This window comes from Zingiber officinale, chromosome 7A (genome assembly GCF_018446385.1).
Source record: "Zingiber officinale cultivar Zhangliang chromosome 7A, Zo_v1.1, whole genome shotgun sequence".
Lineage (NCBI taxonomy): Eukaryota > Viridiplantae > Streptophyta > Magnoliopsida > Zingiberales > Zingiberaceae > Zingiber > Zingiber officinale.
This window is the reverse complement of record NC_055998.1, coordinates 95173530-95189497: the sequence shown is the minus strand read 5'-3', so window position 1 is coordinate 95189497 and position 15968 is coordinate 95173530. Positions and strand designations below refer to the sequence as shown.

General features: G+C 37.8%; 1 protein-coding gene across 8 annotated transcripts; it reads right to left on the bottom strand.

The window, feature by feature from the left end:
- Window positions 1-1097: 1097 nt before the first annotated feature.
- On the bottom strand, window positions 1098-14915 carry LOC122001817 (ubiquitin-like-conjugating enzyme ATG10). Of its 8 annotated transcripts, none has more exons than XM_042556761.1 (10): window positions 14375-14915; window positions 14186-14284; window positions 13944-14003; window positions 12807-12850; window positions 3149-3198; window positions 2890-2968; window positions 2752-2811; window positions 1620-1719; window positions 1447-1544; window positions 1098-1358 (listed from the first exon to the last, which is right to left on the bottom strand). In XM_042556761.1, the coding sequence occupies exons 5-10, from the start codon at window positions 3169-3171 to the stop codon at window positions 1167-1169; spliced, it is 552 nt and encodes a 183-aa protein (XP_042412695.1). In that variant the 5' UTR covers window positions 3172-3198; window positions 12807-12850; window positions 13944-14003; window positions 14186-14284; window positions 14375-14915; the 3' UTR covers window positions 1098-1166. The 8 variants fall into 8 exon arrangements, with proteins under 8 accessions (XP_042412695.1, XP_042412698.1, XP_042412694.1 ...); XM_042556764.1 differs by having other exon boundaries at window positions 2890-2940; window positions 14375-14914; XM_042556760.1 differs by lacking the exon at window positions 12807-12850.
- Window positions 14916-15968: the final 1053 nt, after the last annotated feature.

The window sequence follows — 15968 nt, the reverse complement described above, 5'->3', positions numbered from 1 at the left end:
GAACTCTAGGTTGCTCCATAAAGATAAAAAGTATTGTTGTCGCCACATCACCAACAAATGATACAATTAGCCAAGTGCTATCACATTGTAAATGAGTGGATTATTGGTTCAATTGATATCGTTTAGGTTCCAAGGAAAAAGTATTTCACTACCTACGAACACTTAAAGTCTAGATAAATGAAGTCAGTCAACAGAAGTGTCCCTAAGATACATAACTAGAAGTAGTACAGGGCACACTTTCAACAAAGAAAACTTTCAGAATACTTTAATGGTAAACTGAATAACTCAACTAATAGTAGCAATCAGAAAGCTATTACACACTATAAAACACATACAAAAGTTAGTTCTGCATAGCTTACTGTAGTGAAGGATGAATCATCTGACTTGTGGAATGGAAGATCCAGTCCTAGAAAAGAGACAGATTTAGAATGCATGGTTTAGTCAGTCCTGAAGTAAACTCACCAATGATAAAAAAAAAAGTCGAATACTATGATTATTGTTTGCTCAAAAAGAAGTGAATATAGAATATCCTTTGGAATTGATACGGAAAGAAAGGAGCAGAAGATAGACTATTAATACATTCAAATGTTTGTGGTCTATTTGAGGTGAAGTCATTGATTGGAAATCAATTTTTTATTACATTCATAGATGATGCTTGTAGAAAGGCTTGGGTGTATCTCGTGAAAAACAAAAGCCCAGAGTTTGACATCTATAAGCATCTGCATAACATGGTTTAGAAGCACACAAGTACAAAATAAATAATTTTATTTATCTACACTACAATAACCTTTTCACATCTTAGATAGAATCTCAATTTTGACAACTTCAGTCTAAGACTAATTCTTTGTACTTCAAATAGATGCTTTTCAGTTAAATAAGTGTTTAGGTCTTACTGTAGAGCAGTCATTAACTCCTATCAGCTTCCTTCAATTGAGAAGAGCTAGGCTCCACCTCCTATCAGCTTCCTTCAATTGGGATGAGCCAGGCCACAGGTGCGACCTAACCCAATTAACAACTCCAACAGCCAAACCCAATTGACAACTTACACATGCAATACCATAATATCATGAAAAAGTACAAATCCATTACGAGGGAGATGTGAAAATTTAGCATTAATAAGCTTTTGTGAAATTACAAAGTTTTTGTCAGTCATAGCCATAGACCATCTACACTGATTTAAAAAACCCAATAGGAATTCTCAACCCAACAACCTGACCTATGACTGATAGCCACGCAGATAAATAGCCATGAAGAGGAGGGATCTTATTTGGAGCATCACTGCAAAGCAAAAACTTCATCCAATCACCTGTACCACAGGGATGTAAAGTATACCATGGTCGATGGAGATAAGGATGATCCTGATGTCTCCAGAGTTGAACTTGGTTTAGGCATATCGGCGATATGTAATATAATGAAAACGAAGGGGGAAAAGGATGTATGAATTACCTCCTGGGTGATGAATGCCCATTTTGATTCCCTAAGTAGTTTGAGAGAGTAAGCAGGCAGGTCTTTCTCGATGTCAACTAACTTCAAAGGACAACCATCTGCATAAAGATCATTCTTGGCTTAGTGGAAGGCAAATGCAACTTCATGGACAAAATCTCCTGTAATTGACATACCAGATTGATATCCACGGAAATAAAGAACAGGAACCCTGAAAGTGAAGCTGTAGAGTATGTGGTAATCATAGATATGCATGTCATTTTTGTTACTTGGAACCTAAAATAAAAGAGTTGGATATAATCAGTTAAGGCATATATATATATATATATATATAAAGTGAAGCTGTAGAGTATGTGGTAATCATAGATATGCATGTCATTTTTGTTACTTGAAACCTAAAATAAAAGAGTTGGAAATAATCAGTTAAGGCATATATATATATATATATATTACCTGTAGTGAATAAGCATAGTAGTAATATGAAGGGTGGATTTACTTGGATGGAAAGATACAAGAGAAGAGGGGAAGGGGAGGGAAAGTTGTAAAAAAGTGTATGTATGGAGTTCCATATGTAATCTTGTTAGTCTTTCAGTATCTCCTATCTTTCACCCAAGTAAACCAAGCATAAGACCCAAATAGATAAGTGGGAAGGAAAGAGAGAATAAGAAAAAGTCTTACTAAAAGAAAAGAAATATTACGCAGTTCGTATACCCTTGGAGGGAAGGAAATTATAATCTCCCTCCTAACCAAGGATGGAAAGAGTGGCAATTTCTTTGGTGGAAAGGAAAGAGGGATTTAAAAAAAAAATGTTATAAGTAATGTTATATATATACACACACACATTTATAAATCCTCTTGAAGGGGAGCCTTGGTGTAACGGTAAAGTTACTCCCACGTGACCTAGAGGTCATGAGTTTGAGTCTTAGAAGCAGTCTCTTACAAAACAGGATAAAACTGCGTACAATAAATCTTTCCCCGTTACTCCACATTAGCGGGAACTTCGTGTACCGAATTGCCCTTTACACACACATTTATAAAGCATAAATAAAAAACTGATTATATATATATATATATAATTTGAGCTTTATTGCATACAAATGATGTTTTTTCCACCAATATTGAGTGGAATCAGATTGGGTATATGTAAATCAATATTTGTTCAGCTAGACAACTTTTCAAATAGATCAGTAAGGCACATGCCACTGCTATGGGTATAATGTGCTTTTAATTTAAAGTTTAGAATATTTTAATACCTAATTTTCCTAATGACCAATGCATTAAAAAAGAGGTTTATTTGGTAAAGTTTACCAAGGTAGCCTCATCAAAAGGCTCTTCGTCCCTGGATATGCTTTCCTCGCAACTTCCTTCCTGAAGAAGAAAAGAGACGGAAGAAATTAGATGCTAGAAGTTTCTACTAATGCAAGAGTAGTTAGCAGTCACACTAACCTCACTTGCATTTTGATGATAAATATTTTCGATTGCTAGGTATCCTGCTGCCTGTAATGGATAGCTAAGATAAAGCCACCTTCATGAAATAGATCAATTAATGGGACAACAAAAAGAGGAAAACAAATAGCATGCTGTATCACCACATCGCATGACAAAGCACCTAGTGCACGATCAGGTAGCCAAACCCATTGAGGAAGAGAAGTGCCAACTTCTCTCCATCTCTCACAAAGATCAGAAACAGAAATATCAAACTCACTTGGAGACAATGTTCCATCCCATTGGTACATGCTCATAAATCCCAATAGCCTGTAATTCAATTAAGATGATTCAACGAAACAAGACAAGACAATCTATTGTAAGCTAATTCACGAACATTAAGTGGTAAAAAAAATACAATAGTTCAATTGAAAAGAAAAAAGGAAGAAAAACTAACACAACGTCATAATACCAAAAGTCAATGCTTACTAGTGTTGCCAAAAACAATCCCAGTAGTAAGTAAAGTCCTTGCGTGTCCTATCTAAGTGTAAAATTATCAACTATTATCTGCGTTTCTACCCTGTCAACAGGTAACTTAGGCTCAAAGTCAATAGTAAAGAGGAAGTGCATCCTTAATAATTGCATTGCATTTATACTATTAAATCTTATTATATTTTAATCTTTTTATTTAAAGAATTCATCATGTCATAGCTACAGTTTTGGTTAATGTTTTTTAAGCAATAATATCAAGCACATATAATCCTAAATGTTTTCTTTCCCTTTATAATCTTCCAATGAAGCATTCACTCTCAATGCTTGTTTTGGGCCAATACCCTTCAAACAACCAGGGTTGATTGCTAAGCATTAGTTCCTCCAAACAACCAGAGTTAATTGCTAACACTCATCAACCAACAATGCTTAAGTGATAATATCAAAATCTGACAGCATAAGAAAATATTACTTCCTTGAATCACAAAAGCACAAAATAAAATTCAATAATTTAAATTCAGAGGATTTCACATGATGTAACACGCAGGTAGAACTGTAACCAGGACCTTTACTCAAGTAGGGCACAGACAAAGAAGGATTTACCTAATCGAACAAAAGGAAGAATCCGCAATGGACCTTGTGGCAGAAGATTTCGAGGGAGGAGGAAGGAGATCCGCCTCGAAGAAAATCCACCACCGTCCACAAATCTATGCCTCCAGTCGATGACGACGATCGGGAAGAAAAGATTCTCGTCGGAGCTCGTAGAGAGAACGTGGAGGAGGCGATCGGGACAGGGATGGAGGAAGGGTTGCGGGATAAACCAAGGAACGATATATATATAAACCCGGTTCATCTCACGGTTCGGTGTAATCTCTTGGAAGACGTGGAAAAGAACAAATAGGCCATCTGAGTGTTAAATCAATCGGGACCGTTGCACTATCAAGGATAGCTACTTGACGCCCCGGTACAATACAGTGGCAAAACGTTGGATAGATTTAGAGTATCACGATTCAAACTTGGAGCAAGACAAATTTTAAATTTTCATGGAGATCGGTTAACTTCGTCCATGACGATTGGTCATGATTGGTCTTAAATCCGAATAAAGGAGGAGGGTTACGTTAGGTTGTCAGTCAGCGTCAAACTATGACAAATATTCAATGAATGAATCCATTAAATTATTGTACTAATGCTAGGTTGTTCCTCGGAAGGAACGCGTTGCAGGGTCCGATATAACGTCTCGGCAAGGACCGCTACATCTCCAGAACTCGGGTGTAGTGATAAATATACAAGAGTTCGCGTTACAGGGTCTGACTGTAACGTCTCAGTAAGAACCGCTACATCTCCATGAGAACTTGGGTGTAGTGTTAAATAGGCAAGAGTTCTCACACCATAGGTTAGATAAGAACAAATATGATAAGAAAACTAATAATCTAAGATTTGGAACATGGAACATAGGAACTCTCACTGGTAAATCAATAGAGGTAGTAGATATGATGATTAGGAGAAAAATTAATATTTTGTGTGTACAAGAGACAAAATGGATAAGCGATAGGGTCGTCTCAAGGTTCTATGAGGCCCTAGGCAAAAAAAAAAAAAAAAATTTAGGCCGTTAATATTTTTTTTAAAAAAAAATTTCTCTCACCCTTTTTCATTCGGACTTGGGACCGACAATGGTGGGTTTAAATTTTTTTTTTTAAAAAATAAAATATTAATTTAAAATAATTTTTTATGTAAAATTTAGTTTTCTAACTTTTTGAGATGCAAAATTATTAATTAAATTTTTATATTCGAGTTTTGATAATATTTTTTTCAATTGATAAAATTGTTAGATTATTTAATCTTTCTTGAGACATTATTGAACGTAAATAAGACTTTATTAATTTTAATTTTGAAAAACTTCTTTCTGCTGAAGCTACACTAACAGGTATAGTTAATAATATTCTATAAGTTATCCATGCATTAGGAAACGAATTTAAATTTTTTATAAAGTTCAATACCTCAAGTGCGGTTTTTAATTCTGGATTTATTATTTCTCTTAAAACTTTTAATTCTAAAAATAAATCTAAACCATCATTACCAGATAACATGTCATGTGTTAAAAAATTTTCAAGATTTAAACATTTTATTTTTAAAAACTCATCATCAAGCAATTTTAACTTTTCTACATCATATAAAAAATTAAAATTATCTTCATATATTTTAAATTGTTCAAATCTACTTTGAAGTGAAGAAATGACATGGTCAATAATATAATTAAAATAATTAATTTAAAAATATTCTTTAGGTGAAAGCTTCACTTCATTAATTTTATTCTCATCAAATCATTTATTTCTTTTAATTACACGTTTTTCATGAAATTTTGGTTCTATATTCATTTCATTTGCAATCTCTTTAGTAGAAATCACAGCAGATATAAATCCATTTTCTCTATAATCATTAAAAAAAGAAACTAGACCTTTTAACTGATCTAATGCAATAGCAATATTCATATCTTTATATTGTAAAAATTTACTAACAGTGTTAACTGCAAATAATATATCATACCAAATAACCATACCTAATAAAAATTCAAAATTTTCAAACTCATATGTTGCTAAAGAATTTGCTTCACTTTTTGTTTTAGGTTCATCACTAGTTTCTACAAGTTTATACAAAGCTTTTTTTTATCTGTGGAGCTTGATATTTTATTGCTTTAACGCTTTCAAGATGACTTTCTCAACGTGTTTGTGATAATGGTTTAAGAGTTAAATTAGAAACATGGTCTTGTAAAATTTTCCATCTTTTTGTAGAAGAAGAAAATAATGAGTAAATACGTTGTATCACACCAAAAATGTTATAGCACTAGGACAAGAATTAGCCATATCACATAGTACTAAATTAAGACTATGACAACCACATGGTGTATAAAAAGCTCTAGAATTTATACCTAACAATCTCTTTTGTACACCTTGTTGTTTACCTTTCATATTAACTCCATTATCATATCCTTGTCCACTTATGTCATTCACATCCAGTTCAATTTTCTTTATTATATTAATAAGCGTATCAAAAAGACCTTTTCCTGATGTATCATCTACTTTTAAAAATTCTATAAAATATTCTTCTATTTTGATTGGACTTGTTGAAATATCTACACATCTTAATATAAGAGACATTTGTTCTTGATGACTTACATCAGGAGTACAATCAAGTATAACTGAAAAGTATTTTGCTTCTTTTATTTTTTTAATTATAATATTATTTGCTTCTTTTCCTAATATATTTATTAACTCATTTTGTATATTATGACCAAGATAATGATTATGAACTTTACCATTTTGAATACGTTTAAGGTGTTCTTGTATTATAGGATCAAATTCTGCTATCATTTCAATTAAACTTGAAAATTTTCCATTGTTATCTTGATAATTTTTCTCATTTGTGCCACGGAATGCCAAATTAATTTTTGCAAGATTTTTAACTATAACAATAATTCTTATTAATACATTCTTTCGATGTTCTTTTTCCTTATTTATTTTTTCTTATAAATTTTGATCAATGATTTTATTTTTAAGCAATCTCATTTCAATATCAAACCAAATATTTATATTTATAATATGTTCACTGCTTGTTTCATGACTTTTAAGCTTGGCACTAAGATTTTTCAAATCACGACATCCTTCATTTGCTAATTGAATTGTAATTGATTTTTGACTAAATAATTTACAACAAAAACAAAATACTTTATCTAATTATTTTAAATATATTAACCATTTTCTATCATGTTTTTCTGTAATTTTCGAATGTAATGAATCATAAAAAAATGTCTAGAATTTTCATCATTTGGAAAAGAAATATTGATTTCTCTAATTGGACCCTTTTCAACTAATAAATCTATTAAATTTGTATTTATATTTTTCCATTGTACTAGATCATATATATTTTGAATAATGGTTTCATCAATATTATTAAAAAAATTATTTTCATGATTTATTAAGTCGTCTTTTTCTTCTTCTAAATTATAATTATTTTCTTCATTAATATTAATATTTGATGAATTTGTTTTGTGATCATTAGAAAGTTCTTGATAGATTTCTTTTTGTCCTAAAACATTATCTTCCGGTGAAAATTCAATTAGTTTTTCATTTAAATTTTCAATTATATTATTTTCTGAGTTTTGATTTTGATTATTAATAATAAATCTATCAAGTGCGCCTTTTTGAGATTGAATAAATTCTTCTATTTTTCTTTTTTTCATACGTTTCATATATACAGAATCATATTTTTTCATAGACATATTTATATTAAAATAATATTAGAAAAGAAAATACTAAGTCTCTATTATTTTATCAAAATAAAATTACTTAGAATTAAATGAACAATAAAAACTGATTTACGCCGTGTAGTTTTAATTTGATGATATTTCAAACTGATTACTGAGTATTACCTGCACAAATATAATAAAAAATAAAAAATATTTCAAACTAATTTAAGCAGTTTATATTTTATAATAAACTATACTTATAAGTTTGCGATGGTAGTAATTTGTTTGCGAGAGATGAAAAATGATAAAAAATTTTCATACGACTGCTAATAATCTATTTTTCTAACCATATTTCATATTTGGGTCCATTTCATCAATAATTTATTATTTATACAGAACAATAAAGAACATTTCAAGAATGAAGAAAAAATTTAAAAAATATTACCTGACGATTAAGGAATGCGAAGGGTTGAAGGTGTTTTGTCGTATTCATTATTCTGAGACTGAAAGAATCACCGTCGAGATGATGAGGGACAAAAAATACAGATTACAGAGGATGAAATTTAGAGGATGAAAATATGAGCAGGATGAGAGTATGAGACTTAGAGAACGAAAACATGAGTAATTCTGTAGTGATTTTATATAGAATTCTAGAAGAATTATTTTATATAATTAATTGAAGTTTTGTTTTTCGTTGGAATAGGTGGTTGTACAGTGTATTACTGTGCATGGAAATCGAAGCGGCAGTCTTCAAAGATGGTTGTACAATGTGCACAGTAGAAAATCGAAGTGGCGACGATACAGTATATATTACTGTGCACGCCTACACGGAAATCGAAGCGCCGAAGCGGCATTCTTGAAATGAAACGTCCAATTCTAATTAAAATTAAATTTCAATTATTAAATATATTTTTAAAAAATATAATATTAATGGGCCCCAATTATATTGAGGCCCTAGGCATAGGCCTTATAGGCCTATGCCTTCAGCCGGGCATGACAGGCGAGAAGGCAAAGATAATAGAGAACTCAGGTTTTAAGTTATGGTACACTGGAAAGAGTAAAGCAAGAAATAGAGTGGGTATTATTGTAGATAATTTGTTAAAGGATGAAGTTGTAGGAGTAGTTAGAAAAGGGGATAGAATTATAACCCTTAAGATAATAGTGGCGAAAGAAATTATGAACATAATTAGCGTATATGCACCACAAGTAGGATTAGATGAAGCTACCAAATCAAGGTTTTGGGAGGACTTAGATGAAATATTACAAAATATTTCGCAAAATGAAATGATTTTAATATGAGGTGATCTAAATGGGCATGTCGGAGTGAAAAATGAGGAATATGAGAGAGTACATGGGAGTTATGGGTTTGGAACGAGGAATGAGGGAGGGAAAACTATATTAGATTTTGCGATAGCATATGACCTTATATTAGCTAATATGTTTTTTTAAGAAAAGAGAAGAACACTTAGTCACATTTAAAAGTGGGAATAATAAATCACAAATTAACTTTCTTATGGTTAGGAAGAATGATAGAAAGATTTGTAAAGATTGCGGATTTCCTGAACTGATTTCGGCTGCTCCCAACTGGTGACAGCCTCGATCTTCTGAGGGTCTACTAAAATACTTCTGCTAGAGACTACATGTCCCAGAAAATCGACTGAGGATAACCAGAAAGTACACTTGCTGAACTTCGCGTACAACTGATGTCATCGAAGAATCTCCAAGACTGTGCGAAAATGCTACGCATGTTCCTCCTCGGAACACGAGTAGACCAATATGTCATCGATAAAAACGATAACAAACTGATCAAACAAATCCTTGATCCGTGGTAGGGGGTACTTATTCTTGACAGTCATTGCATTTAGCTGTCTATAATCGATGCACAACCTCAGAGTACTATCCTTGTTCTTGACAAATAATACCAAAGAACCCCACGGAAAAGCACTAGGGCGTATAAATCCCTTGTCTAAAAGCTCCTAAAGTTGAACCTTCAGTTCGTTCAGCACTTTTGGTGTCATACGATAAGGAGCTTTGGATGTCTGCGCGGTTCCCGAAATCAACTCAATAGTAAACTCCACTTGCCTTCTGGAAGGCAAATCTGGTAGCTCCTCTGGAAATACATCAAGATACTCTCGAACTATTGGAACGTCGGAGAGTTGAGAACTACTGCCGTCTTCAGTATGAATCATAGACACAAGAAATCCCTGACAGCCATGTGACAACAGCTTCTGAGCCTGAATCGTTGAAATAATCGATATGTCATTGTCCCTGATGCTAGTGAAATCCCACGAGGGTTGGTTCGAAGGTCGAAATGTGACCACCCTGGCCTGGCAATCAACCGTGGCATTATATGCAGACAGTCAATCCATGCCAAGGATAATGTCGAACTCGACCATTTCCAGCACTAATAAATCAACCACAAGTATCATGTTGCCAAAATCTAACGGGCAACCTCTGACCTCCTGAGTGACGTCCAATGTATCACCGGACGGTAGGGAGACGATCAGTCACTGCGGTATACGAGTAGGTAGTCCACTACTGTCCCGCATAAAGGTACAGGATATAAATGAATGTGAGCTAACAATATCTATCAGCATATCAGCGGATAAGGCATAAATAGAAATCGTACCGTGGAAAACGGATTCGTCAGCCCGCTGTGCATCCTCTCTGGTAACCGCATGAATACGTCCAGTCTCTGGTGGTGGTGGAGGTGGTAGTGCTGCCAAAAGCTGCGGCGCTTGAGTCTGAGCTTGCCACTATGACGATGCCGGTACTAAGTCAGAGACGGATAGGTAGACCGCGACTGATACTGGACCAGCGACTAGGGCTGTGACTGGTACTGGACCAGTGGTTGTGGCTAATACTGCCCCTGAGTCGGATACTGTGCCCGGAACAAAACTCTGTGGTACTATGAGGGCACCGGAGTGCTCCTGTCATGCATGTCATATGCAGTTGGTGCCGAGGGAGCTGTCCTCTGCTGCCTATGCGAAGATTTGACTCTCTGCCCTCCTCGATAAGCTCCTGACTGACTAGGTTGTCCTCCATGACCAGATACTCCGGAAGCCATATGCTGAGCATTCAGCGAACAATCTCGGCTCAGGTGCTCGGGCAGTTTGCAATAATAGCAAACCGACTGTCCCAAGGAGCAGGCTATGATGACGTGGTCTCTAGACCCACATCTGGTGCAGTGGGTGTCGTTGGCGGACTATTTCCGGTTCTGTTGAGAAGACCGGGAACGCCCTGATGAAGATTGCCCTGACTTCTGAGGCTGACCAGAAACCCCAGAAGTATCCTGACCTGGATGACTGCGACCACTCTGCTGTTGTCTAGTCGCTTGTGCTTGCTGGATCTGTCCTGATGTCTAACCCATCTTCTTCCTTTTCCTATCCGGAAATGCTCTCTGCTGAGCTGACTCAATCATAAGGACTCTGTCCAACGTCTCTAAATAGGATGAACTCCCAAAACCGATAAGTTTTACTTGTAGATGTCCATCCAATCCCTGGACAAACTGTAGCATGCGGGATCTGTCCTCAGCTAATTCTGGACAAAGCCTGGCCAACCGATTAAACTTAGCATTGTACTCTGTCACGGTGCGATTGTTCTGCTGAAGGTTCAGAAAATCCTATTGACGAGTCATCTGATATGCTCGTGACAAGTACCAGCTCTCAAAAGTCTCTCTGAATCTTGCCCAGGTGATGTTCTGCTCGCCCAGGATGGAGCACTGCGTATCCCACCAGATATCGGCCTCGTCCCGTAAATGGAAAGCAGCCAGCTCTGCTTTCTCCCACTCGGAGCAAGTCATGTAGAAGAAGGTCCGCTCCATGGTCTCTATCCAGGACTGGGCCACACTCGAATCGGTCTCTCCGTGGAAGAGGGTGAATCGACTTTTCATCGACTCTACCAAATCTGGGATCCGAGCTCATGCCGTGACTATATCAGTGAGGTGAGTAAGGACGGCTGCAGGAACTGACGGAACCACTGGAGCTGGTATAACAGGTGGTACCGCTGCATAGGCCGGGGGAGGCATCCCTGGTGCTGCTGTATAGACTGAGGCAGGTGTCATTGGTGGCACTGCAGGGTCAGCATAGGTGGGCGCGGCAGGAGGTACGGTGGGTGGTGGTACCGGAGGTGGAGCAACTGCTACTGCTGGTGCGGGTGTCGCGTATGCAGTGGGCACCGATGGCAGTGGTGCCTGGTATACCGTAGGCACTAATGGTGGTGGTGCCGGGTATGCCAGTGGTACCGTTGGTGGTACCATAAATACGGTAGGAGTGGGTACGACGGATACGGTCGGGGTAGTTACCTCTGAAACCATCGGAGTCTGAGAGCCCGACGCGCCCGCAGTACCATGCGGAGTTTTGTTCCTGACCGGCAGGCTCAACTCCAGCAAACGTCTCGGGCGACTCTACTGCCAGGGACTCCAACATCCTCTTGCGTGGTCGTCCTGCACCACGTCTCGGCACGGGAGCACGTGCACCTCGCCTCATATCTGTTCAATTATAACCCAAATATTACTACAAGTAACAAAAATTATAAAATTACCTTTTACCTAATTGCCGTCAGGAGATGTTCCATCGCTGTCCAATCCCCATACATAACCTCGAATTCCCGTACGAGAAAATCGATGGAAATTCGTACAAATCCAAAACGGAAGTTTGAAACATAATCATAACGAAAATTCGTACAAATCTGAAAATACCAGTTTGACTCGCAAACCTGGCTCTGATACCAAATAAATTGTCACGCCCCAGGTAGTCTCTGCCAGAATAAATTTCGACAACATCACCCCTGTACGAGTGACAATCTGAAACTTTCTACAATGCCCTCAGACCACATATACATCGGCTAACACGGCCAGAACAATAACAATGAAAATACAAGTACAATAAGCAAGCATCCACGCAGTTTAATAGTATAAACTAAACTAAAGCAAAGATAAGGAAATCATCGCAAAATTTCCTATTCAACTACACCCATAGAATACAAATCCGATATCCTACTCAACTACACCCATAAAACATAAATCCGATATCCTACTCAACTACACCCATAAAACACAAAACTCCAGCATACATTCAAATAAAAACTCATCGGCACATAATAAAATGTATAAGATCGAAATGCTAAAAGCTATAAGTCTGAAAACATAGTCTAAATAACATAGACAATAACATAAACCAAAATGTGCGAACTCGTCGCGACGCACAATGGTAGGGGACTAGCGACAGGAACCTCCTGAACAGTCTCAACCTGAAAATAGTAATAACGGGGTGTGAGTCCAACACTCAGCGGATGCCTAGCTGACATGCATAGTAAATAATAACAAGTAGTAATAAATATGCGTACAGTATCCTGAATATCATATAGAAAATGCAAAACTATAAAACAAAGGAGTATCTATACTAACCAGGACCTGGGTATAGGAATATCAAGGTCGTTAGACCCAGAGTATCGTAAATCCTGTATGCATGTCAAACAATGTATCCATCCAATATGCAGCATATAAAGTGCAGCAAACACAAGCAATAAATGCATATCCTGTATGCATATCAAACAATGCATCCACCAAAAATGCAGCAAGTGCATCAACCACAAGCAATAAATGCATCATGCAAATGATGTCAATGACATGTCCTGGTCACCCCTGACGCTAGTCAGCCATCTTACACATGATGGTGAGACTGAGTGGGTAGGGTTGTGACAACCGTGCACTCTGTCGTCACTGCTCCTGATGAGTGACCGAGTGGACGGGATGCTGTCGGAGTACACCTATCCTCCTACCCCAAATTATAAGTGGGGGAGCGCAATGCTCTCATCTCCCTAAGACAATCCAGAGGAAGGATCCCTGCCGGCTACCACGCTGCGTCACACTACCCATGAGCGAACCAACGGAGCCAAACAGAGCAACCTGCTGCACACCCTGCCTGAATAAAAATCACTAATCCATGAGTGGTTGTGTGTGCAGACCCATGTAACTGGCGATGCGCTGAACAATAATGGAGCTGACTATCGCACAACATGCAATCATGCGAGATGGTGTATAACACTAAGCATAGAAATATTCTGATCCTATCTACCTCCATAAAAATATGTACCATATACGTGGATCAAATAATATGATCTAGGTATACATGTCAGGTATGGTATCTAACCAGTCCAGTATATCATAAAGCATGGCATGTCACTACCTCCATAACATAAATAATAAACAGAGCATGAATGCTAAACAAGTAACAAACAAATCATGCAATAGTGACATATCGATGCAGATATAAACATAATTATTGCTACTTGCTAAAATCTACAACAAGACATATCAAAATAGATAGGTCAAGGTACCCGCCTCCAATGTAGATCGAGCTAATCAACCTCTATGTCGATGTGCTCGTCCCGAATCAAAGTCCTGTAATATCAAACATATACGGATTTAGCTAATTCCCTTATGCATTTAATTAGCTAACCAACCATTAATCCAAATCCAACTAGGTTTAACTTAACCCATTTCACAATTTAATGGATTAGGTATCCCCAATAGTCTACAATCAAATTGGATTAGATTAATACATGAACTAATCCAAAACTCACCCAACTCGATAATGTTCACTGATGGCTCACGACCGGAGGGATTTGCTATCGGAAAACAATTCTTGATCTGTGGATCACCCTCAATAGGACTGGTTGAAACTACAAAGATTGATCAACCAATTAAGCATAATATACCCATACAGAAAGTGTGATCAGATCCTTACAAGCCTGATACCAAACACATCGTACCCTAAACAGGTCCGAAGCTTCTGTCTCTAGTGAAATCCAAATGCCAGTGTGGTGTCGAGCCGGGACAGAGAAGGGTGGCGACGATGCCAGGGCACAACTTGACGATACAACAGGGAAGACAAGGAACGAGGTCGGTAGCAGACCTACACCGCAGAGGAAAAAGGTTCCACAAACCCGCTGAAGAGGAGGCGATGGTCAGCGATGTCGCAAGGCGGCGCTAGGGCAGAGGGGATGAGGAGGAAGATGACCGGATCGGGACTTGGGTGATCGACGTCGGTGAGAACGGTGGAGGTTGGGAGTCGATCGGGTTTGGGAGAGAGGAACAAGTGGCCGACACCGAGAGGAAGGGAAAAATCGGTGTGGCAGCAACGAAATCTAGGGCATCAACGAGATGAGGGCTGGCGTTGGCCCTTCCTTCCGGCGATCGGGCGGTGGCGCACGAGAGGGGCGGTGGAGAGGAAGGGGATCGGGCTCGGGGAGGAAGAAGGAGAAGAGAAAAGAGGAGAAGAGGATTGGGCACGGCGTGAACGGAAGGAAAAGAAAAAAAAGAAAAAGAAAAGAAAAGGGAAAAGGAAAAGAAAAATAGAACTTTTCCTAGTTTAAATGGGGTAGTCAAACAGGTTTTTCCGAGGTCTAATATTGATCCCCGTAACCTGAGCCATACTGTCTCCGAACAATTCTCAAAAAATTTCTAAAAATTCCAAAAAATTCCCTTATGGTTATATGCCCTTTCGGTATTTTACATTCTCCCCCTAATAAAAATTTGGTCCCCAAATTTTCATTATCTACCATCAGCAAGTACTAACAATAGATAGAAAGTATAAATGCTGAACGGAAAATAACCCACTACCTCAAGTAAACAGGTGAGGGTATCAAGCTCAGATCGTATCCTCGAGCTCCCAAGTAGCTTCCTCGTCTAAATGATGTCGTCATTCGACTTTAACTAGTCGGATAGTTTTGTTCCTGTTGGATCGAAAGAGGGGGGGAGTGAATAGTGCTCGCGGCTATTTCACGTTTTTCAGAAATCGTTTGAGTAATTTAAACGCAGCGGAAAGTAAATGAAAACACACACAGAAGACACAGTCAAATTACTTCGTTTGGAGCCTAGCTCGACTCCTACTCGAAGGTCCGCGATCCTTGATCGCTTTCGGTGGGTAACAACTATAGGCTCGTTAAATGATTACAATTTGAAGTACAATAATTAATAACAATAAAATATACCGACGACAATGGAAAGATGGAAGAACTGAGCTCTGGGTCATCAGGATGATATTGCAGCACTTCGGGATCGACTTGTTAGCAGCAGGAAGTAGAAAGATTGCTTCTTAGATTGATAATCGAAGCTGCACCCCAAGGCTCCCTTTTATAGCTCTGCAGACGCTGATCCAGATCCCCAAGTCTCAAGATCAGGTTTGACCCGAGGCGGATCGGTCGACCGATCCCCTATTCGGTCGACCGATCAGGTGATCTTCTCCCATCCGATCCGCCCGATCCTCTCGCTCCGCTTCTATCTGGTCAAACTCCATCCGAGGTTCGGTCGACCGATAAACCTGTTCGGTCGACCGATAAGCTCTTCTGACTAAGCCCAGTCAGC

Coding starts and splice junctions, on each gene's coding strand:
- LOC122001817 (XM_042556758.1), bottom strand. CDS start 3,185: ATGAGCATGTACCAATGGGATGGAACATTGTCTCCAAGTGAGTTTGAT. Junction 1,545..1,619: donor TTTCCGTGGATATCAATCTG/GTATGTCAATTA, acceptor ATCTTTATGCAG/ATGGTTGTCCTTTGAAGTTA. Junction 1,359..1,446: donor GGGCATTCATCACCCAGGAG/GTAATTCATACA, acceptor TGGAGACATCAG/GATCATCCTTATCTCCATCG.